At 41.2% G+C, this 24,953-nt stretch overlaps 1 protein-coding gene across 7 annotated transcripts in view; it reads left to right on the forward strand.

The window, feature by feature from the left end:
• Nucleotides 1-24,953, forward strand: part of nell1.L (neural EGFL like 1 L homeolog) — a 318,833-nt gene that overhangs the window by 94,343 nt on the left and 199,537 nt on the right. For all 7 annotated transcript variants that reach the window (XM_041589242.1, XM_041589240.1, XM_041589241.1 and 4 more), the window contains 1 exon segment: nucleotides 21,317-21,413. In XM_041589242.1, coding sequence (XP_041445176.1) covers nucleotides 21,317-21,413 — 97 coding nt within the window.

Below are 24,953 nucleotides of genomic sequence, written 5' to 3' on the forward strand. Positions count from 1 at the left end.
GAGATTCAAGTGACTGGTGTGGCTCTAAGGGCAGTAACTCTAAGAGCAATGGCTGCTGGGTAATTACAAGTATTTTGTAGTTTCAATCTTGGCCCTTGGACAGCAAGATAGTTGGAGTTACCTGGACCCCATGCATAGAGGGTCAGAAGAACCTTGAACGTGGTCTTCTAAGAGTATCTAGGGGAACAAATAGGTATTGTCCCCAATAAGGCAATAGATAGATAGGACACTAGTTGAGGCCCCTGAGCTCTGCTTGCTGATGACTAAACCGTGCATCAATATCCACAAGCATTCAGAATATTGTCTCTTCTCCTAATGTCGACATAAAGCTCATGCAGCGTCCAAAAATCTTCAATTCCCTGAACGTTTCAGCACTTTTTAACATAAATATCTTTGGATCTGGCACCATGCACTCTCTCCTGCGCTTTTTCCATGATGGCAGCTTGTATTTTAGTGCCCATTTCCCTTTAATTTGTCCGCCTGACAAGGCTCAGTGATTTCCTCCGCAGACATAAAGAGGGCGATTGGCTTTGCAGGAGGAACGGCGAATTTCTGGGTAAAATGCAGACCACCTACGTACATTTCCATTACCGCCGGTGAATGTGATGGATACTCATTGTTCCCTGACATATAAGGGAGACATAATGCAAAACATTGCCGAACATTTCTCTGCTTCATTTCACTTTGTTGCAAGTATCGCATCAGTCTGCTTTGTGAAACAGTCCAACTTTTGGGGGGATTGGCTGCAATTTATATGTCAATTATGTAATAAAATTCTGGCAGGTTCGCAAACGATCGCAGGGCTGTTGTGATGTAAAATTCACTCTAAATATTGACAGCGGCACCTTCAAGCCCTGTTCCTGCACCCTTATATGTGACCGAGGTGGGACGCATTGAATGTTTAGATATTTTTCCATCATATCTTTGATACAAATTGCTTGTTTTCAGCTGAATTCTGTGATCTTTATTACCCTGGTGGACATGTTGGTAGCTCTGGTGAAATCCTTTCCCTTCCAAGGGTTGTCCATTACAATTGCTTGACTACTATGTAGGCAGTGATCCCACCAATTGTCCAGCATTATATTCCTTAGTAGCAGAGCACTGGGGCAGCACAACCGTGATGCCTATACCAGACACAGCTAACACTGTTATTCACTACACCAGAGGGCATCCCATCAACACCCAACGGAAAGGAAGATATTTCTATCCTATGTAATTTCCCCCTTAATACTTTTTCTACTGTTGGAAAAGTGGCACAGAGAAATCTCAATGGTTGGATCTGGAAGGATCTGGGTTGGCACAAACAAACATACAAACAAACAACAAGCAAACTACATATGACAAAGAGATCATCCATGGGCAACTCAATGAACCCTTGGTCAATGGGGGGTTGACCCAGTTGTTCTCTAGATCATACTAGAGGTGTTTCCTAAAAACAAGGCTGCTCTGCTCCGTTGAAGTGTTTATGGGGCCACTGGCCAACAAGTGACATAGTAGAGGAATGTTCCCTTTGTGATATGATCTGTGCATGTAGGTGATGGACTAAGTTGTGGAACATCTAACCACTAGAAGATTCAGGGACTAATCTATAGTTGCCAGATGTCCTTACCTGCTATGACCATTCACTGGTTCGACCTGGAGAGTCATCATTTGGCTTAATGAAAGTGTAATGTTACAATATAGACTAGTATTGGTCTCTACCTCTCTATTCCTTGCCCAGCTGATTGGGACTTTATATACATTTGAAAGAGTAGTCAACTCTCCTTCAGCCAGGGTTCCAATTTCCATATTTTGGGGATTCTTCTTCTATATACAGTGTTATACTGGCATGTCCGGGGTCCACCAAAACATCCCCGGGTCCCCGACCCCAGCTGCAACCTCCCTACGCCACTGTAACCCCCCACACACACACCTTGTACTCTTCCTTTGGCCATGATCAGACCTGGGAGAAGGTCACAAAGAAGTCTTAGGTGGGGAGTAGGTCTGGGTTGGCGGGCACATTAGGGTCGGGGTTAACCATTTTTTTAATAGGGTTCTTCCAGGCCAGTTGGACCCTGTCTATACAGGTCTGTTTATTACATTGCTGCCTGGTACAGGTATGGGATCCATTATCTGGAAAACCGTTATCCAGAAAGCTCCGAATTATGTAAAGACCATCTTCTATACACTCTTATTTTATCCAAATAATCCAAATTTTTAAAAATGATTACCTTTTTCTGTGTAATAATAAAACAGTAACTTGTACTTGATCCAAACTAAGATATAATTAATCCTTATTGGAGGCAAAACCAGTCTATTGGCTTTATTTCATGTTTATATGATTTTCTAGTAGACTTTCGGTATGAAGATCCAAAATACAGAAAGAACCGTTATGAAGAAAACCCCAGGTACCGAGCATTCTGGATAACAGGTCCCATAACTGTATTCTGCCATCAGCCCGCTGACACCTTCACAGTCTACAGATATATGTATAAATATATGTATATATATATATATATATATATATATATATATATATATATACGCTCGCAGAATCAGTGATGATGTTTAGACGCCTGCCTGCCATGCATAACTCTCAATTTGCACAAATATAAGGCCACGTTAAGCCTCTCTTTGCCAAAAAATAAATAACGCTCAAATACAAAGGAAAAAATGAATAATTCCACCCCAAATTTTCCCAAGTCGACGGTGGCAAGTGTCTTTTATTCCCCCTGTCCTTTCATAAAGGGAAATGGATGCAGGGATTATTATGCGCGGCGGCGTGCGTTCTGCCAATATACTTGCAGTTAGTTTGTGTTTGTTTGGGAAACAGGAATATATTTACCGCAGAGCTGCTTTCCATTCACTGAGCCTCCACCGCCTTTCTTCGCAGGTACAATGTAAAATCCTGCGCCCCATGCATAAGCAATAGACAAGCATCTGATTAAACATGCATAACCTAGTTTTACATGTACAGCCTAATCCAGAGACACACGGGCTCATAGGGAGAGGGCACCCATAGCTCTGTTTACTGGTGGGAGACATATACAGTATTCTGGGCTGGTTGGTGGATTTACTTAAAGGGGTGATTTATATGTACTAAATCTTAACCAACTGAGAAAGGAGGTAAAGCAAACAAAGACTCCTGTGCCTGAAAAATTCATTTAACTAAGCAGCCTTATGGGGACTGTTCCTGCTGAATTGTGCTTAGTACAGGGAATACCTATGCTGCCATAGTTTTATGGGATCTCTCTGTACAGACTATGAGCAAACTTAGGGGACTGTTCCTGCTGAATTGTGCTTAGTACAGGGAATACCTATGCTGCTATAGTTTTATGGGATCTCTCTGTACAGACTATGAGTAAAGTTAGGGGCTGTTCCTGCTGAATTGTGCTTAGTACAGGGAATACCTATGCTGCAATAGTTTTATGGGATCTCTCTGTACAGACTATGAGTAAACTTAGGGACTGTTCCTGCTGAATTGTGCTTAGTACAGGGAATACCTATGCTGCCATAGTTTTATGGGATCTCTCTGTACAGATTATGAGCAAACTTAGGGACTGTTCCTGCTGAATTGTGCTTAGTACAGGGAATACCTATGCTGCCATAGTTTTATGGGATCTCTCTGTACAGACTATGAGCAAACTTAGGGGACTGTTCCTGCTGAATTGTGCTTAGTACAGGGAATACCTATGCTGCCATAGTTTTATGGGATCTCTCTGTACAGAATATGAGCAAACTTAGGGACTGTTCCTGCTGAATTGTGCTTAGTACAGGGGAATACCTATGCTGCCATAGTTTTATGGGATCTCTCTGTATAGACTATGAGCAAACTTAGGGACTGTTCCTGCTGAATTGTGCTTAGTACAGGGAATACCTATGCTGCCATAGTTTTATGGAATCTCTCTGTACAGACTATGAGCAAACTTAGGGACTGTTCCTGCTGAATTGTGCTTAGTACAGGGGAATACCTATGTACCATAGTTTTATGGGATCTCTCTGTACAGACTATGAGCAAACTTAGGGGACTGTTCCTGCTGAATTGTGCTTAGTATAGGGAATACCTATGCTGCCATAGTTTTATGGGATCTCTCTGTACAGACTATGAGCAAACTTAGGGACTGTTCCTGCTGAATTGTGCTTAGTACAGGGAATACCTTTGCTGCCATAGTTTTATGGGATCTCTCTGTACAGACTATGAGCAAACTTAGGGACTGTTCCTGCTGAATTGTGCTTAGTACAGGGGAATACCTATGCTGCCATAGTTTTATGGGATCTCTCTGTACAGACTATGAGCAAACTTAGGGGCTGTTCCTGCTGAATTGTGCTTAGTACAGGGGAATACCTATGCTGCCATAGTTTTATGGGATCTCTCTGTACAGACTATGAGCAAACTTAGGGACTGTTCCTGCTGAATTGTGCTTAGTACAGAGGAATACCTATGCTGCCATAGTTTTATGGGATCTCTCTGTACAGACTATGAGCAAACTTAGGGGCTGTTCCTGCTGAATTGTGCTTAGTACAGGGAATACCTATGCTGCAATAGTTTTATGGGATCTCTCTGTACAGACTATGAGTAAACTTAGGGACTGTTCCTGCTGAATTGTGCTTAGTACAGGGAATACCTATGCTGCCATAGTTTTATGGGATCTCTCTGTACAGATTATGAGCAAACTTAGGGACTGTTCCTGCTGAATTGTGCTTAGTACAGGGGAATACCTATGCTGCCATAGTTTTATGGGATCTCTCTGTATAGACTATGAGCAAACTTAGGGACTGTTCCTGCTGAATTGTGCTTAGTACAGGGAATACCTATGCTGCCATAGTTTTATGGGATCTCTCTGTACAGACTATGAGCAAACTTAGGGACTGTTCCTGCTGAATTGTGCTTAGTACAGGGGAATACCTATGCTGCCATAGTTTTATGGGATCTCTCTGTACAGACTATGAGCAAACTTAGGGGCTGTTCCTGCTGAATTGTGCTTAGTACAGGGGAATACCTATGCTGCCATAGTTTTATGGGATCTCTCTGTACAGACTATGAGCAAACTTAGGGACTGTTCCTGCTGAATTGTGCTTAGTACAGAGGAATACCTATGCTGCCATAGTTTTATGGGATCTCTCTGTACAGACTATGAGCAAACTTAGGGGCTGTTCCTGCTGAATTGTGCTTAGTACAGGGGAATACCTATGCTGCCATAGTTTTATGGGATCTCTCTGTACAGACTATGAGCAAACTTAGGGACTGTTCCTGCTGAATTGTGCTTAGTACAGAGGAATACCTATGTGCCATAGTTTTATGGAATCTCTCTGTACAGACTATGAGCAAACTTAGGGACTGTTCCTGCTGAATTGTGCTTAGTACAGGGGAATACCTATGTACCATAGTTTTATGGGATCTCTCTGTACAGACTATGAGCAAACTTAGGGACTGTTCCTGCTGAATTGTGCTTAGTACAGGGGAATACCTATGTACCATAGTTTTATGGGATCTCTCTGTACAGACTATGAGCAAACTTAGGGGACTGTTCCTGCTGAATTGTGCTTAGTACAGGGAATACCTATGTACCATAGTTTTATGGGATCTCTCTGTACAGACTATGAGCAAACTTAGGGGACTGTTCCTGCTGAATTGTGCTTAGTACAGGGGAATACCTATGTACCATAGTTTTATGGGATCTCTCTGTACAGACTATGAGCAAACTTAGGGGACTGTTCCTGCTGAATTGTGCTTAGTACAGGGGAATACCTATGTACCATAGTTTTATGGGATCTCTCTGTACAGACTATGAGCAAACTTAGGGGCTGTTCCTGCTGAATTGTGCTTAGTATAGGGAATACCTATGCTGCCATAGTTTTATGGGATCTCTCTGTACAGACTATGAGCAAACTTAGGGGACTGTTCCTGCTGAATTGTGCTTAGTACAGAGGAATACCTATGTGCCATAGTTTTATGGAATCTCTCTGTACAGACTATGAGCAAACTTAGGGACTGTTCCTGCTGAATTGTGCTTAGTACAGGGAATACCTTTGCTGCCATAGTTTTATGGGATCTCTCTGTACAGACTATGAGCAAACTTAGGGACTGTTCCTGCTGAATTGTGCTTAGTACAGGGGAATACCTATGCTGCCATAGTTTTATGGGATCTCTCTGTACAGACTATGAGCAAACTTAGGGGCTGTTCCTGCTGAATTGTGCTTAGTACAGGGGAATACCTATGCTGCCATAGTTTTATGGGATCTCTCTGTACAGACTATGAGCAAACTTAGGGACTGTTCCTGCTGAATTGTGCTTAGTAACAAGTTTGCAAACATTGCAATTCAGCTGTAGGTACAAGAAGATCTAGGACATAAGATATTTGTTCACCCAAAAATTGACCTTTAAGATGGGCTTCCAGGGATATCAAGGAGAGCAGCTAAGTATTCTCCCCAGATATGACCTGCCTACTGGGCCCCTATCTAAGCCACTACCTTGGGGTGACCATCTCCACAGTTTGGGAATTGGACTAGTCTTGTATTGTAGAATTTGGGTGTCCCTAACCCCCAGTAGACATTCTGTGTACTTGAGCTGGATTAGGAAGTTGCCCCTTTAAGGTTAAAATAACATGATAAAAAAGGAAGAGAATTGTGACAGTAAATTCACCTAAGTAGTTTTTGTCTCTCGTTAAACTGCCGATAGCATTAAAAGTGAAATAGATTCATGGGAGTTGCGAGTGCTAAAACTTCTAACCCATTAGTGGCCGAGCCCAGGAGCCCGGGATTAGCCGAGTCATTATTATATAATGGGAACACAATGAAACAGAAATAACTCTGAGCAGAAGGAATGGTCGCTGGACAAACACTTTTATTAAGTGCTTTAGTTTCTCTCGTCAGGTTTCCCTGTTGGTAATTGCGTCTCTAGATCCCGTCTAATGCGGCTCTTGATGTCCACTCCCGAGGACTGAGTAGTGGACATTAAAGACTAATTGATTGTGTGAACATTAAGTGGACTTTTATTCCTAGAAACCATCGGGTCTGTTATGTTAACCATAGAAACAGTCTCTGTGCCAGGTCTCCATTGTTCCGTCACATCATAGAAACTACTTCAGCCCAAGAGTCATTCCCCCTCTATTACTTCTTTCTTCAATAGATCTTCCAGTTTGACTTCTAAACCCTGTTACTGATTCAACCAATGGGATCCATTCTTAAGCCTCTTCTCATACTCTATGACCACTTCCATATTGTACCTTCATCTTTTTATTCATATTTTTTTGGTTCAAGACAACTCATCTCATACCAAGGTCACAGGTATATGAAAAAATTGTCATATCAGTCAAGCTGCTATTTTCCCAGCAATATATACAGTGTAGATAGGACAGCAAATAATTGACCACACAGATGGTCTTTTAGGAATATCGTTGGCCACATATAAGATCTCACTATGGTCCCGTGAAGAAGAGAGGAGTTGCGATCTGGTTTCATTCCTCTGTCGCACCCCGAATACTCAAACAACAAGCAGATCCACAGGGTAGATACATCATCGCAGTGATCGAACTACATGATCAAATCTATACAGTAGCATCGGCCTATGCCCCGAATACAAAACAGTCCTACTTTTACCGTACCTTCTTTCGAACCCTGAATAGATTGAAACAAGGCAGAGTCGTAATAGGGGGCGACTTCAATATTCCTTTAGCTCATGCCATGGACACCAACTCGGCAAACATCCACCAGCCTAGAAGGGAAATGCTCGCCCATGCCCTAAATTTAAAGAATCTCTTACATAAACATAATCTATTTGATGTCTGGAGATCTTCGCATCCAACAGACAGAGACTATACCCATTATTCTCATTCACATGCAAGATATGCTAGATTAGATTACATATTTACAGACAAAGACACCCTTCAAGCTGTTACTGATATACGAATTGGGCTGATATCGTGGACTGACCACGCACCTGTAACTATGACCAGTAACTTCAATGAAGCCATACCATTCACTACGCACTGGAGATTAAATGAATCACTGCTGCTCAACACAGATATCACTCAACACTGTTCTCGCACACTACAGGAATACTTTGCCCTCAATGCCACTGGTGAGGTCCCGACGCCTATAGTTTGGTGTGCACATAAACCAGTTCTTAGAGGACATCTCATAAAATTTGGTTCAATCATTAAAAAACAGAGGGAACAGAAAAAGCAAGAACTAACGAAATTGCTACTGGATCTGGAAACACAAAATAAGGCGCAACCCAACAAGCAAACCACTCAACAACTCAGGGCGGTTAGGGCACAATTGTGTGAGATCGATTTGACTAAAATGCATTACCACCTTCAAAGGTTACGCCTCACCCATTACACAAAAGGCAATAAAGCCTCCAAATTGCTTGCGAACCTTCTCAAACAGAAACAGAGGCAACAAGCCATAGATCATCTGATAGACAAAGGTGGTGGAAAAATCACCAATCCCAAGAAGATAGCAGATACGTTTGCAGAATATTATGCATCTCTATATAATCTACGCCATGACGTGTCAACTCCACAACCAGTACAACAAGCTATTACTGATTTTCTGGACCGAGCCAACCTCCCACAAGTATCACCACCGCAATTAGCCGTATTGAATGCCCCTATCCTGCCCAAGGAAATCCAGGTGGCGATCGAGACCACCCCAACAGGGAAAGCCCCAGGCCCGGACGGCCTATCTGCTATCTACTATAAAACCTTCAGTCACATCCTAATCCCTCAACTAACGCAACTCTTTAACCACTTCTGTCAGCATGGTAACATACCAGATGAAATGATACAGGCTACAATAACGACTATCCCCAAACCGGGCAAGACTCCGAATCATTGCCCTAATTTCCGACCAATATCATTGTTGAATGGGGATATCAAACTGTATGCGAAAGTGTTGGCGAATAGACTTAGAGAAATTCTGCCGAGCATCATTCATAAAGACCAATCTGGCTTCACTGTGGGGAGACATGGGGCGGACAATACTAGAAAACTTGTTTCCTTAGTTGAAAAAACTACACGCCAAAAAACTCCGGCACTTTTACTAGCCCTGGATGCCGAAAAGGCGTTTGATAGAGTCCACTGGAGATATATGGAAAATACCCTGCAGGCCTTTGGTTTTCGTGGTCAGATCCTACAATCAATTCTAGCATTGTACTCCACACCGACAGCACGAGTCACCAACATGGGATTTCTCTCTCAACCCTTCCACATCACTAACGGCACGAGACAAGGTTGCCCACTCTCCCCACTCATTTTTAACCTAATTCTGGAGCCATTGGCGAAAACGATAAGGGACGAGACCGACATCACGGGTATATCCTCTTCTCAGTCAGAACATAAAGTAGCGCTTTTTGCGGACGATATTATGCTAACCCTTACGAACCCGACTTTATCCCTATCAAAACTTACCCAGGTGCTAAAATCTTACAGCCAGGTGTCCTACTACAAGCTCAACGTCAGTAAAACACAAGCCCTCCTACTAAATACCGCAACAGATATTAAGACTGAACTACAACATCTTTACCCGTTTCAATGGAGAAAAGACACTATTTCGTATCTAGGTATAGAACTAGGTAATACAGTAGCGAAGACCTACAGCAGCAACTTTCCAAAACTATTGAGAGATTCCCAAACCCAACTGGAAAAATGGAGTTCCTCTTATATCTCTTGGCTGGGACGAATAGCAGCAATCAAGATGATGTTATTGCCCCAAATTCCTATACCTATTCCGGACCCTCCCAATCACTGTACCACGAACTTTTCTTATACAATCGCAAAAAATTATAGACTTGTTCATCTGGGGTGGCAAGAAGCCCAGACTCAAACGCAGTATAATGCAACTCCACCAAAAATCAGGAGGGTTTGGGGTACCCAGTATTGACTATTACTACAAAGCTACAATACTAGAGCAACTTACCCTATGGAACCTACCAAGCGACAACAAGCAATGGCTGGAGATAGAACAAGACCAGGCTCATCCACTCACGCTACAGCAACTAATGTGGTCCAAGTCTCCCTCGCTCAAGATTGACCAAGCCTCTTTATTCCACACTACACTGACAGCTTTGAAAATCTGGAATTTGTTGAAGAAACACGAATACATTCATATATTCCCCTCAAAAAACTCTACTATCAAGATATTAGAGATGGAAATTCCTGACCTCTCCCTAGCTAATTGGGAAGCACTAGGACTCACAAACATAGCACAGCTATTTTCCAATAATGACTTAAAACTCTATGAGACACTTCAAACTGAGTTTAACCTCCCTAAACAGGATTTCTATAAATACTTACGTATCCGACACTTCCTAGGGCCACATATAAATCGCCTATCCAGACCTCAAACACCCTTTGAGCGCATATGCTTCAATAGTGTTGGAAAAAAGAAAGGACTATCTAACGTTTATCGGGCCATCATGCCGGATATTGGGCCCACAAAACCGATACATATCCAAAAATGGGAACAAGACCTAGACATAATGCTGCCGCTACCCAAATGGTCCCAATTAGCCAATATTGCCGCTAAATATACCAAGTGCACCAATCATATCGAAAATCAAAAAAAAAATACTCTTCAGGTGGTACAGGACACCCTCAACACTACATCAAATGTTCCCCACTGTGTCAGACCAATGTTGGAGATGCAATACTGCGAAAGGCACCATGCTACATATTTGGTGGTCGTGCCACAAAATAGTGCCCTTCTGGCAAATGATTAATGACTTGCTCTCAGACATACTCAAGGTACCGATACGCCTATCACCAGCCTTAGCACTCTTAAACCTGGGACTACAAGATCTTGTTCCTGAAACAAGGAAACTGACCTTCCATGTACTCACTGCAGCTCGCCTCTTGATACCAAGGCACTGGAAATCTACGGAAATACCCGATAGAGACACTACAATCCGCCTAATAGACACCAATCTCTTATATGAAAAGTACGCTGCTACAACCCCTGTGCAAATCGCCAAAAATCTGAAGGCACACGAGCTGTGGACAAAATGGAAACAGCATTGTCTTATACCAGAATACCCCTGATGGTATGGACTTCCCAACCTCTAAAGGCCAGAGCACAGCTTGGTCATTAGTGCTGGACTACTTCTGAACCCCTCACTGCAGGATGCACATCAAACCCCCCCCCTCCCAAAATCCCCCTCCCCCCTCCCCCCCTCCCACTGTTACTTACCTCTCTGTCTTCATCGCTCTTCTCTCTCTCTTTTCCTTTTCCCCAGTCTTCGCTGGACCGTTTTAATATTTTTCTGAAAATCAATAAAAAATTCAAATTTAAAAAAAAAAAAAAAAAGATCTCACTATGGTTATCACCATATATGACCTTTAGGTAGTTCTCCTTCTACTGCGTTGGGGAACAGGGTACATTATAAGAATCTTTTCTGTTCAATATCCAGCCTGGGGTATTGTTTATAACCAAGGATGCATGGTTGGGGTTCAGTGTATCAGTGCTGTTGGACCCTGGAGATCCTAAATTTTGTTATGACACACTGTAAAGTTTGATGGAGGAGGAGTAATGGTCAGGGCTTGTTTTTATGGTTCAGGCTAGCACCCCTGGTTCCAGTGAAGGACAACCCTACAATGACATCCCTGTCAATTCCATGCTTCCTACTTTGTGGAACAATTTGGGGAAGGTATTTTCCTGTTCCAGTGAAATAATGTCAGAGCCAGGTCTGTACAGAATGGGTTTGCTGAGATGGGAAGAACCTGACTACACAGAGACCTCAACCCAATTGAACCCCTGTGGGATGAACTGGAACCCCAACTGTGAGCTTGATCCCCAACATCAGTGCCCTCACTAATGCTCTTGTGGCTGAATGGAAGCAACTCCCAGCAACACTGTTCCAACATCTAGTGGGAACCTTCCTAGAAGAGATGGGGCAGTTATAGTACCCATAGAAGGAGTGACCCAACTGAACTATGGCATGAATTGGAAGCAACCCAACGTAACCCCAGTAGACTGAACTGGAACCCCAACTTTGAACCTGTTCCCCAACATCAGTGCCCAACCTCACTAATGCTCATGTGGTAGAATGGAAGCAACTCCCAACAACAATGTTCCAACATCTAGTGGGAACCTTCCCAGAAGCACCAGGGCAGTTATAGCAGCAAAGGGAGGGGCAACTTCATATAAATGCCCTTGGTTATAGAATAGGATGTTGGACAGGTGGGGGCCCTATACATATATTTTTTTGCACTTTGTTCAGTTCTCAAGGTGGGGGGCAGCACGTAGGCGTTCCTCCTGCCCCATACCTTGTGTGCATTATACTAAGAATAATTCTGCACCCAAGATCTCTGTAAATACATATAGATGACCCCAGAACCCCAGGACAAGGAAATACAGTAGTAACCATAGTTAATCTGTTGCATGGTGGCTTTGGGAGAGGGAACAATGGGGGATGAAGAAGTCATTCAATGCTTTTCCCTGGATCAGTAACAAATCCTTTAATTACCCCGGGAAGCAGAATAAGTGAAGTATCTCTGCGCGTTATTTTCTTATATTTTCTTCAAACCTATAAAAGAAACATGCAGCTTAGTGTGCCTTTAAGCGACTTAATCCCCATTGAAACTCCAAGGAACCGGTGTGACTTCAGTAGAAATGTAGGTGTTTTATTCATTCTATTTGCAAACTGATAAGCCATTCTTGCCTTTCATGCACTCGAGATGATCAAACGCGCGGCCATCCATTAATTTTGTCCTTATCGCGAATGGAATCGGAAATCACTGTATTTATGCTGGAAGCTTTAAATGATTAAACTTTCGCCTGAAAAACCTCATTCCGCTGACGATGTCACTTTCTGCCATTTAATATTCCACCAACTCTTCTTGCGGGCAAAGCCCTTTTTTTTGTTCGATTCTAAAATCTACAAAATCTGTTTAATTATTGTTATGCAATCTAAAAAAAGGCAGAAGTTGTTATCTAAATTGCATTTTATTCGCAGATGGGACGAAGACTTGACAGTGGAGATAGCGCGGAAGCCCATTTAAATTTACACAAGGAAAATTGGTTTTCTTTTGAGGAGCCAGAACAAATACCCTAAAATTAATTATTTAGTGAAATGTCCCACTTGACTTTGCCCGTATTGGAGATTGATTCGCAACACAAATGTATCGAGGTGGAAAAGTAAACATTTGGGTGAGCAACAGACTTCACTTTATGGTCTCTGCCTCTCGGGTCCACAATTTGGCTTTTGTGAATGCATTTAGAAAGCACTGTATGATTCACAGTGTCCTCTGATTGGCTGGCTATTAATGGTAAAGATCCTATGGCAAGAGTTTTCAGACTTTCTTTTTTGACCCCAAATTTTGTTGAGCGCCCACTCAACCTCAAAGAATGCACCCTAACTGTCCTTCAAGCTCAATTCATTAAGTACCCAAAGGGCTCCATCCTCCTACACTTCCCCATGTTTGCCTTAGCACCTAGCACCGGAATCCTACTAAACATGAGCTCCAGAAATGACAATCTCCACTAGATGCAAATTGTACAAAATTTGTGTCAACCCAATTGTGTCCTTAAAATAGTGGTGATATGCGTAGAAAATTGCACTTGTGTATACTAATGACTCCTATAGATTCACTTGAGCCCATGTTTCATTGACATCTTCATGAACCCATGGCCACTTTGTCTTGGTGGGACTTACTTAAGCCCCATGTTTCATTGGCATCTTCATGGACCCATGGCCACTTTGTCTTGATGGGACTTACTTAAACCCCATTTTTCACTGGCATCTCCATGAACCCATGGCCATTTTTTCTTGATGGGACTTACTTAAACCCCATTTTTCACTGGCATCTCCATGAACCCATGGCCACTTTGACTTGGTGGGACTTACTTAAGCCCCATTTTTCATTGGCATCATCATAGACCCATAGCCACTTTGTCTTGGTGGGACTTACTTGAAAACTATTTTTCATTGGCATCTACATGGACACATGGCCCCTTTGTCTTGGTGGGACTTACCTGAACACCATTTTTCACGGGCATCTCTACTTTGTCTTGATGGGTCTTTTTTGAAGATGAACAAACCTGGGATTGAAAAATATTGAGTTTTCTGAGATTTGTATTTGGGAAGCACTTGGTGATGAGGGGATGAAGCACCTACTGGAACTCAGTCTGGCTGTTTACAACAGCTTAAGAACATATTATTGGCTTCCTATTCTACTTCTTTGCTGGCATGACCAAACCAGTTTGGCACCTCAAAGTGTACCTTTAAGGATTTCCATCAATATGTGCAATGTTTGTGTCCGTCGTAGAGCAGCCTGACTTGCACCTGCAATTGTAAATGAACCCTTTGGAGTCTTCTTTTGCCTTCAGGAATCACTTGTTCATTGTAAATGTCAAATTGGTTGAGCCCACTTGCTTATAGGTTCAAAACCCACCCCAGAGGGAAACTTTATGAAAGATAAATCTTTTCAATGATTATTTTTATATTATAGATTATTTATAGTTTCTGCATCCTGCCACTAGGGGGAGCATGCAGAGAAAACCGCAAGTTATTACAACTCCTTGGAATATGGTATTGCTGCAAAAGCTGATAAGTGGTTCTCAGCAATTCTGACTGAAGTATCAGCATCAAGTAACCAATCCAATACCAAACAGTCAATGAAGTTTATAAAACTCACTCAGCATCGCACAGGGGTTTAGGCACAAGCTCTTCTTTCTTTTGATGATAATTTAATGTCACAATATGCTGTTTCCCTGTAGATTCTTCAAATTTACTGCAGGGATAAAACGCACTAATGAGAACATCTGCAAGTGTCAAATGGCTCATAAAACCAGCTTTTCTCCCCCAAAAAAACAACACAGTCAAGCGCATAGTATTGGATAAATGACTGCGTTGGATCCGTTCCCTGTTCCGTCTGACTCCCACTAAATTTTCTCAGTGTCCTTCTAGCTACAGTTTATTGATTCCAGAGAATAACAGCCGCCCATTAACAAGTGGATAGCACAGGAATATTTTTTGGAAAGTCCTACATGTAAAGGAGCAAGGTCATTACAGAATTTTACATTTTTATATGCATAAACTCAGCAATTTTTAGGCTACCATTACAAATACAGTTCTGTTTTGTCTTTAATTGCTTTTTTTTTTTATCTTACACTGTTAGGTAATTGGAGTAATGTAATAAAATACTACTGTAAAATTCACATGTAGTCATGGTATCAAGGCAAGTCTCCCATGTGGTAGTAGACGGGTGCGGGTCTGGGTCGGCAGAGCCCATCAGGTTTTAACCTGGTGCCCCATCACCCCAGCCTGACCCTGACTATAACCCTAGATACAGGGGTGTAACTACAGAGGAAGCAGACCCTGCGGCTGCAGGGGGGGCCCAGTTGGTATAGGGGCTTCATGAGGCTCTAAATCAGGGATCCCCAAACTTTTGAACCAATGAGCAACATTCAGAAGTAAAAGGGTTGGGGAGAAACACTAGCATGAAAAATGTTCTTGGGGTGCCAACTAAGGGCTGTGATTGGCCATTTGGTAGCCCCTATGTGGATTATCAAGCTACATTGAGGCTCTGTTTGGCAGTGCACCTGGTTTTTATTCAACCAAAACTTGCCTTCAAGCCTGGAATTCAAAAATAATCTCCTGCTTTGAGGCCACTGGGAGAAACATTGAAGGGGTTGGAGAGCAACATGTTACTCATGAGCTACTGGTTGGGGATCACTGCTCTAATTCATATACAATTTCAATATATATTGGTCAATACAGGTCAACCTCTAGACAGTTTGGGGGCTTGAAAATAATTTGCTGTGGGGCCCAGTAATATCTAGTTAAGCCACTGCCTAAATACTAATGCCTGTCCAACAAATCATTGAAGCCCCTATTAACGGCACCTTTTCTTATAGATTTATTTCTCCATTCCTATTACCAGTTTAGCTGCACATCTCTTTCCAGCTCAGGAATATCCTACCTGAGGAAAGGTGCCCCAAACTTCACAATTGAGGTCTAACTAGAGATCTATGATAGACAAAAATGTCCCTTTTTATACTTTATTAGCTTTATTAGTTACTTATTCACACTGCCAAGAGTTGCACAGTCTGTTATGCACAATAACCCCCTCGGCCTTGTTACCTATGTTTTTGTCTCGTCTGTTTGCTTTGTCCCTGACTCGATCCTGTCTATTTTATACTCGATCTTGTCTTGTATACTTGTACATTTGGTCTTCTCTGTTTTACACTAGATCTTGCCTTGTATACTTCCTGCGAAACTCACGTAAGGGCAAAAACGAATTTTGACATCTGCGTTAATTCTGACGCTAGAGTCAATTTTGACGCTGGCATTAAAGTCAATGGACGTCCAAATAATGTTGACGCGCGACGGTTTTGACATGAGCGACTTTTCTGGCACGCGTCCAAAATGTTTTGCCGCAGTTTCGCAAATTTATTAGATGGTGGCAAGATTCGCCACGAATTTACGCCTGCCGAATTTATTTGCCCATCACTACTCTTGAGTATTGTTACATTATTCTTGTCTCTGTGCTATTTAATGTTACATTTGTTATCAGTCTTGCATTGTTACAATTGGTCTTGTCTCCCCTTGATAGTTTAATGGATCCATTCCTTCTACTCGTTTACTTGCACTCTTCCAAGATCATTAATAGCATCCCAAGGGCAGAAAGCACGTTATTATGCTTTCGTTCCTCAAGTCAATGTCTCTTTTTATAGAAGACAATACTTTATTAGCTTTATAAGCCACTGACTGACACTGCCTAGAGTTGCACAGTCTGTTATCCACAATAACCCCCTCAGCCTTGTTACATTTGGTTTTGTCTCAGATTTCGTCTTGTTTTGGTTTTGCGCACTTACACGTGGTTTTGTCTTGTTATACACTTTTACACTTGATCGTCTATCAGTTTTGTCTCTGTGTTGTGTACGGTCACCCTTGATCTTGACTCTGCCTTGAAAACTGTTACACTTGGTCTAGTCTTGGTGTTTTGTACTGTTGCACTTGGTCTTGCCTAGGTCTTGTGTTTTGTTTCTAGACTTAAGGGGGTCCTATCCATTGGCCTGGGGTAGACGTTCAAGAGTCTCCCCCTTAGTCCTCATTCCCACAGAACTTCTGCCTCAGGAACCTCACACTGAATGGAGGCACCACCTACTGATACAGTTGATCTTTTTGATCTTGCCTTGTGTTTATTATTAAAAAATTGCCATATTTTATTTCTTTGAATTTCAGTCATAGTATTAAAGTTGACTTTTTATTCTGTGCCCTTTCCGACCTTAAGTGCTCTCTTGAGTACCCTCTGCAGAATGCCTTTTTATAGCTGTGCTTGATGGGTAAGTGCTGCCTGGAATAAAATGCCAACCAAGAGCATAAACCCTGGACCTTTTAACATCCTCTTGAATTATATATAATGTCTCAGAAAGAAACCAACTATGTGGCCTTATAATATGGTACAAACCTATACAGACCTGTCCCATTAATGTCGACCAGTATTGTTGGCCCTCCTGCAAATCGAGCAAATATTGCATTTAAATGAAACACAGTAGGAGCTCGTATGAGATGGAATTTCTATGACCCGATCGGAAAATCAGTGTCTCTTTATTTGAAGGGTGAAGGATGCGCCTGCATTGATGCTTCTCTACCTTGCGTATTATTATTATTACGCTTCTGGGGGCTGCAAAGCTGCTTTCAATTTGCATTTTTAGCAATTTTCATCTTCTAATAGACTGAGCCTGGTGATGGTTTGTCCTGTTATAGAACAGCAGGGTGACCTTCCCCAGTGTTAGCTGTGATGGATTAACCGCTCACTCCCTGCTCTGAATTTGTGATCAGTCATAGGCACATTCACATTTAAAGGGGTTATACACCTTGTTTTATTCTCCATGGGCTCCACAATATGTTCATTATTGTCCTGCTAGCACCACATGTGACTTCCATTGTCATTGTATAGTAGAGAAATGAGAGAGAGCAGGTAGTAACCCTTCCAACACTTTCCTCTTGTCTCTATATATTAGGTACCTATCTAGTGTTACCAATCCCTATTTCTGTAGGGAAATGAGAGAGAGCAGACAGTAACCCTTCCAACACTTTCCTCTTGTCTCTATATATTAGGTACCTATCTAGTGTTACCAATCCCTATTTCTGTAGGGAAATGAGAGAGAGCAGACAGTAACCCTTCCAACACTTTCCTCTTGTCTCTATATATTAGGTGCCTATCTAGTGTTACCAATCCCTATTTCTGTAGGGAAATGAGAGAGAGCAGACAGTAACCCTTCCAACACTTTCCTCTTGTCTCTATATATTAGGTACCTATCTAGTGTTACCATTCCCTATTTCTGTAGGGAAATGAGAGAGAGCAGACAGTAACCCTTCCAACACTTTCCTCTTGTCTCTATATATTAGGTGCCTATCTAGTGTTACCAATCCCTATTTCTGTAGGGAAATGAGAGAGAGCAGACAGTAACCCTTCCAACACTTTCCTCTTGTCTCTATATATTAGGTACCTATCTAGTGTTACCAATCCCTATTTCTGTAGGGAAATGAGAGAGAGCAGACAGTAACCCTTCCAACACTTTCCTCTTGTCTCTATATATTAGGTACCTATATAGTGTTACCAATCCCTATTTCTGTAGGGAAATGAGAGAGAGCAGACAGTAACCCTTCCAACACTTTCCTCTTGTCTCTATATATTAGGTACCTATCTAGTGTTACCAATCCCTATTTCTGTAGGGAAATGAGAGAGAGCAGACAGTAACCCTTCCAACACTTTCCTCGTGTCTCTATATATTAGGTACCTATCTAGTGTTACCAATCCCTATTTCTGTAGGGAAATGAGAGAGAGCAGACAGTAACCCTTCCAACACTTTCCTCTTGTCTCTATATATTAGGTACCTATCTAGTACTACCAATCCCTATTTCTGTAGGGAAATGAGAGAGAGCAGACAGTAACCCTTCCAACACTTTCCTCTTGTCTCTATATATAAGTACCTATCTAGTGTTACCAATCCCTATTTCTGTAGGGAAATGAGAGAGAGCAGACAGTAACCCTTCCAACACTTTCCTCTTGTCTCTATATATTAGGTACCTATCTAGTGTTACCAATCCCTATTTCTGTAGGGAAATGAGAGAGAGCAGACAGTAACCCTTCCAACACTTTCCTCTTGTCTCTATATATTAGGTACCTATCTAGTGTTACCAATCCCTATTTTCTGCACATTTTTAGGCAGGAGCCAATCACATTTACTCAATAAGTTCCTAAACTTGTCTACTTATTTGGCCCATCTCTGTTTATTTCAGGGCTCTCTGTTGCTGGGGCCATACTTTTTTGACTGTATATTTTGGAAACTTGGAAACATTGTAGTCATTGTAGCACAATATGAAACCAATCTCATTCTGTAATGAAATATCTACTGATACTTTATTACTCTCCCAGCTCCGAGCTATTTCTGAGATTGGAATTTCTGAAGCAAGGTCCCAAATCCCTCTGCAGGCTGTCTCTGAAGGGCTACTCATTGGTGTTTGTAATATGTCCTATCAGTGCCTCTGTGTATGTGGGTTTCTCCCCCGCTCCTTTAATGCTTCTCTCTCTACTACTATATTAAAGAGTTCTCACCATTCTTTAGATATATGAAGCTGCTTGAGGCATGTTGTGATAGTACGTCCATGTACAAAACTACAGATAAGGAATGTTCTGGGCACACAATAAGCTGTACCCTCATACTGTACTGTCTAAGGGAATCAATATGGCACCTCCTCCTCCCATATGTATTAATACAAATATACAGAGAAGGAATGTTCTGGGCACACAATAAGCTATACCCTCATACTGTACTGTCTAAGGGAATCAATATGGCACCTCCCTCCTCCCATATGTATAAATACAAATATACAGAGAAGGAATGTTCTGGGCACACAATAAGCTATACCCTCATACTGTACTGTCTAAGGGAATCAATATGGCACCTCCTCCTCCCATATGTATAAATACAAATATACAGAGAAGGAATGTTCTGGGCACACAATAAGCTATACCCTCATACTGTACTGTCTAAGGGAATCAATATGGCACCTCCTCCCATATGTATAAATACAAATATACAGAGAAGGAATGTTCTGGGCACACAATAAGCTTTACCCTCATACTGTACTGTCTAAGAGAATCAATATGGCACCTCCCTCCTCCCATATGTATAAATACAAATATACAGAGAAGGAATGTTCTGGGCACACAATAAGCTGTACCCTCATACTGTACTGTCTAAGGGAATCAATATGGCACCTCCCTCCTCCCATATGTATAAATACAAATATACAGAGAAGGAATGTTCTGGGCACACAATAAGCTATACCCTCATACTGTACTGTCTAAGGGAATCAATATGGCACCTCCCTCCTCCCATATGTATAAATACAAATATACAGAGAAGGAATGTTCTGGGCACACAATAAGCTATACCCTCATACTGTACTGTCTAAGGGAATCAATATGGCACCTCCTCCTCCCATATGTATAAATACAAATATACAGAGAAGGAATGTTCTGGGCACACAATAAGCTATACCCTCATACTGTACTGTCTAAGGGAATCAATATGGCACCTCCTCCCATATGTATAAATACAAATATACAGAGAAGGAATGTTCTTGGCACACAATAAGCTATACCCTCATACTGTACTGTCTAAGGGAATCAATATGGCACCTCCTCCTCCCATATGTATAAATACAAATATACAGAGAAGGAATGTGCAGGGCACAGCTCAGTTGCTGTAGGGTTTTATTATAGTAAAATTACAATTAAGAATAATTCATTTTAAAATTCCAAATTTGATTATAATAGTAAAATATTATTTTTCATCAATGACAATATTTTGATAAAATATCTTCAGCATTGTTGAACCTTATCTGCACTGACCCAAAATGTACTCTTTTGCCATTCTCAGTGCCAAGGAGTCGGTATGGGGCACGTTTTTGCAATCAAGCTACAGCGCTAAAACTAAAGGAACTAAAACTGAAAGCAATGTCACTTTCCACCTTATTATTTTTCCCCTGAGCAGCCGTAGGAGGAGATAAACGTTGTTATTGTATAATGAACTCCTCCTTATCTGAAAGCCTGAGACACACTGTAACTTGGAGGAGGGGTGGTTTGTTTATACATAGCTTATTATCTCTATTTAAACTAACTCATCTTATTACAGGGAATAGAAAGGAGTAAGTACATAAAAATACTAATTAATGGTCAATCAATGCATATTTACAGTATATGTGTGTTTAAAGGTTCATTATCTCCTGATTACTAACATTAGATTGCAAGCTCCACTGGGGCAGGGGCTGAATGTTGTATAAACTCTATCAACTGAATCCGGTGTTGATCTTTTGCAGGATTTATGAGCGAGTAATAGACCCACCAGACACCAATCTTTCGCCGGGAAGCAGTCTGTGGCTCGGACAACGCAACCGGAAGCACGGATTCTTTAAGGTAAATGAGCAATAAAGGAAAACGAATAAAAAGTTCTCATAATGAATTACGAGGGGGAAATAGACGTTTCCATTCTTAAACAGCTGTTATCATTGCAGCTTTACAGCCGTCAAAAGTAGAGGCAGAAAAAAATGTAATTAATTCAAATTAAAATGAAGCTGAATGTGCTGCTCTTTACTGTTATGGACAATCAGGGAATAATAATAATAATAATAATAATAATAATATCTATGTCTAGTGATATATTTCATTTCATTAAGTGAACCGTTCCTTGACCTGGTTATTTGGTTTTTGGCTTCAATAAGATCACAAAGGTGCTGGGAGTTGTACTTGGTTATGCCTCAATCTGGACAGGATTGGATCACAAATATTAAAGGGGGTGTTTACCTTTAAATGAACTGTTATTATGATGTAGAGAGGGATATTCTGAGACAATTTGCAATTGGTTTTCATTTTTTATTATTTGTGGTTTTTGAGTTATTGAGCTTTTTATTCAGCAGCTGCAATTTCAGTCATCTGGTTGCTAGGATCCACATTTCCCTAGCAACCATGCATTGGTTTGAATAAGAGACTGGAATATGAATAGGAGAGGGACTGAATAGAAAGAGGAGTAATAAAAAGTAGCAATAACAATACATTTGTAGCCTTACAGAGCATTTGTTTTTTTCGATTGGGGTCAGTGACCCCCATTTTAAAGCTGGAAAGAAGGCGGCAAATATTTAAAAATACTAAAAAAAAAATTGTGTTTTTTTTTTAAATAAAATCAGAAAACTCAGAAAACTTCGGGGTATTGCACGAAACTTAGCGCACATGAAAAATTCATTGGGACTTCCCCCATTGACTTATATGCAATCTCAACGTTTTTTTCAGAATTTTCACCCGAAAACGCCAAAAACTTTGGGGCATTGCTCGAAACTCGGGGCACATGAAAAATTCATTGGGACTTCCCCCATTGACTTATATGCAACCTCAACATGTCTGAGAAGTCGGATTTTCAGAGACTTTTCCATCTTCAGGGTTTAATAAATTCCGAAGAATTTGTGATTTTTTTTGTAATAAAAAAAAAAGACTTTTTAAAAAAAATCAAACATTTTTCGGAATTTATTAAACCCTGAAGATGGAAAAGTCTGAATCTGAAAATCCGACATCTCAGACCTGTCGAGGTTGCATATAAGTCAATGGGAGAATTTTTCATGTGGGCCGAGTTTTGAGCAATGCCCCAGATTTTTTTCCCGAAAAGCAAATTTTCGGGAAAATGTAATAATAAATAAGAGTAAAAACCCCGAGCAGATTTTTGTAGCAGAAAATATTGAGATCAATTCAGACTTTGATAAATAACCCCCTTAGAGTTTACTTAACAAAGAAGCACCCCTTTAAGGTGGACTATTCATTACCAGTAGGGGGTGCTAGTTGAGTCTCATGTTGCGACCCCTTGAGGTTACTTATTACTTCTGTTCTTTTTGAATTCTTCTTTCGGACCCCCCTCTGTTTCCCTTTGACTCCTATTGAGTTGTAGTTTACAGTTGATTTTAATGGGCCCCCCAGATACTGGAGTCCCCTAAAATGAGACTGGATCCCCCTTGTTGGGTGAACTTGAGGCTGCACTGCAGGGGTCACAAGGAGAACAGGTAGTCACTCTACTTTCTTGGTCTGAAGGGTGGGCTACTAGGAGTATCTAGACGGCAGCCCTCTCATATTTCATTGGTTACAGCCAGCAGAACTAGTTGTTAGTCCTATCAACCCTTCCCTCACAAAGGCTCATGGGATCTGTAGTCCACTGATGGGAAACTATCTTCCCTTTTCTTATCCTTTAATCCAAAATCATCCTGTGCCTTTGACTGATTATATAATACTAGACAATCCTATTGGGTTTGCACTGAGCCGTTATTTTATCCCTTTCTATTCTCTGCACTGCTCATCCTGACTGCATGTACCACTGTATCCGATTCCTCCTCCAGCCAAGGTTCCAACACCCACAATGCCTTGCACTGCCGTTGACCTATGAAGGAGAAGGGACACATGCAAGGCATTGTGGGAAATGGAGAACTTCTGCTACATATTTCATGCAGTCAGGATGGGCAGTGCAGAGAGGATAAAGATAACTTTTAATGACTTTATAAAGGAAAGCTGCTTGGAATGACTCTTGAAGAGTTAAGGCCACACATTCCCTCGCAGCAAAAACATAATTCATTTGAGAAAATTGCTGCATTCTTCCTGAAAATTGTCCCATTATCAAGATGGTCGGCTACTTGTTCAATTTCTGCTTAATGCACCTTCTCTATTCTAATCTGATTCCCTGATTATTTCTGCAGGAAAAAAAAAAAAAAAGACTTTTTGGAATTAAGAAATAAAATAGCAAATGCCGGGCACGGTTGGTATAGAGGATGTGGTTTCCAGGATATTTTAGAGTGTATACACCTTTAAATTAACTGTTAGTATGATGTAGAGAGGGATAATCTGAGATAATTTGCAATTGGTTTTCATTTTTTATTATTTGTGGTTTTTGACTTATTTAGCATTTAAATTCAGCAGCTCTCCAGTTTGTTATTTCAGCTGTCTTGTTGCTAGCATTTAAATTCCCCTAGCAACCAAGCACGGATTTGAATAAGAGACTGGAATATGAATAGGAGAGGTCTGAATAGAAAGATGAGGAATAAAAAGTAACAATAACAATACATTTGTAGCCTTACAGAGCGTTTGTTTTTTAGATGGGGTCAGTGACCCCATTTGAAAGCTGGAAAGAGTCAGAAGAAGAAGGCAAATAATTCAAAAACTGTAAAATAAATAATAATAATGTAGACTAATTGAAAAGTTGCTTTGAATAGGCCAAATACTAAAAGGTAACTTATAGGGGAACTGCTAGTTGAGTCTCATGTTGCGACCCCTTGAGGTTACTTATTACTTCTGTTCTTTTTGAATTCTTCTTTCGGACCCCCCTCTGTTTCCCTTTGGCCCCTATTGAGTTGTAGTTTACAGTTGATTTTAATGGGCCCCAGATATTAGAGTCCCCTAAAATAAAAAGTAACAATAACAATACATTTGTAGCCTTACAGAGCGTTTGTTTTTTAGATGGGGTCAGTGACCCCATTTGAAAGCTGGAAAGAGTTAGAAGAACTTAAAGGGGAACTGTCCCTATGACAACAAGCTAAATAACTCTCATGAACAATGGCACATAGAGAGACGATGGACAGGCCGGTAGCGCCCACTTTGAAAGCCAATTTATTATAAAAACAAAACCAAAAAATAAAAATTATTGAAAACAATGCTCATATATTTGGGTTAAATACGTTGGTAAAAGGTGAACTCTCCCTTTAAATAAGTTCCGAAAAAAAGTCGGCAAACGGGAAAAGCAGAGGAATGAAATATTTAGGAATGCACCAAATTCAGGATTCGTTTTGGGCTCCAGCCAGGATTCGGCCTTTTTCAGCAGGATTCGGATTCGGCCGAACCCTCGTGCCTGGCCGAACCGAATCCGAATCCTAATTTGCATATGTAAATTAGGGCCGGGTATGGAAATCACGTGACTTTTCATCACAAAAT

Source organism: Xenopus laevis, chromosome 4L, assembly GCF_017654675.1.
Source record: "Xenopus laevis strain J_2021 chromosome 4L, Xenopus_laevis_v10.1, whole genome shotgun sequence".
Lineage (NCBI taxonomy): Eukaryota > Metazoa > Chordata > Amphibia > Anura > Pipidae > Xenopus > Xenopus laevis.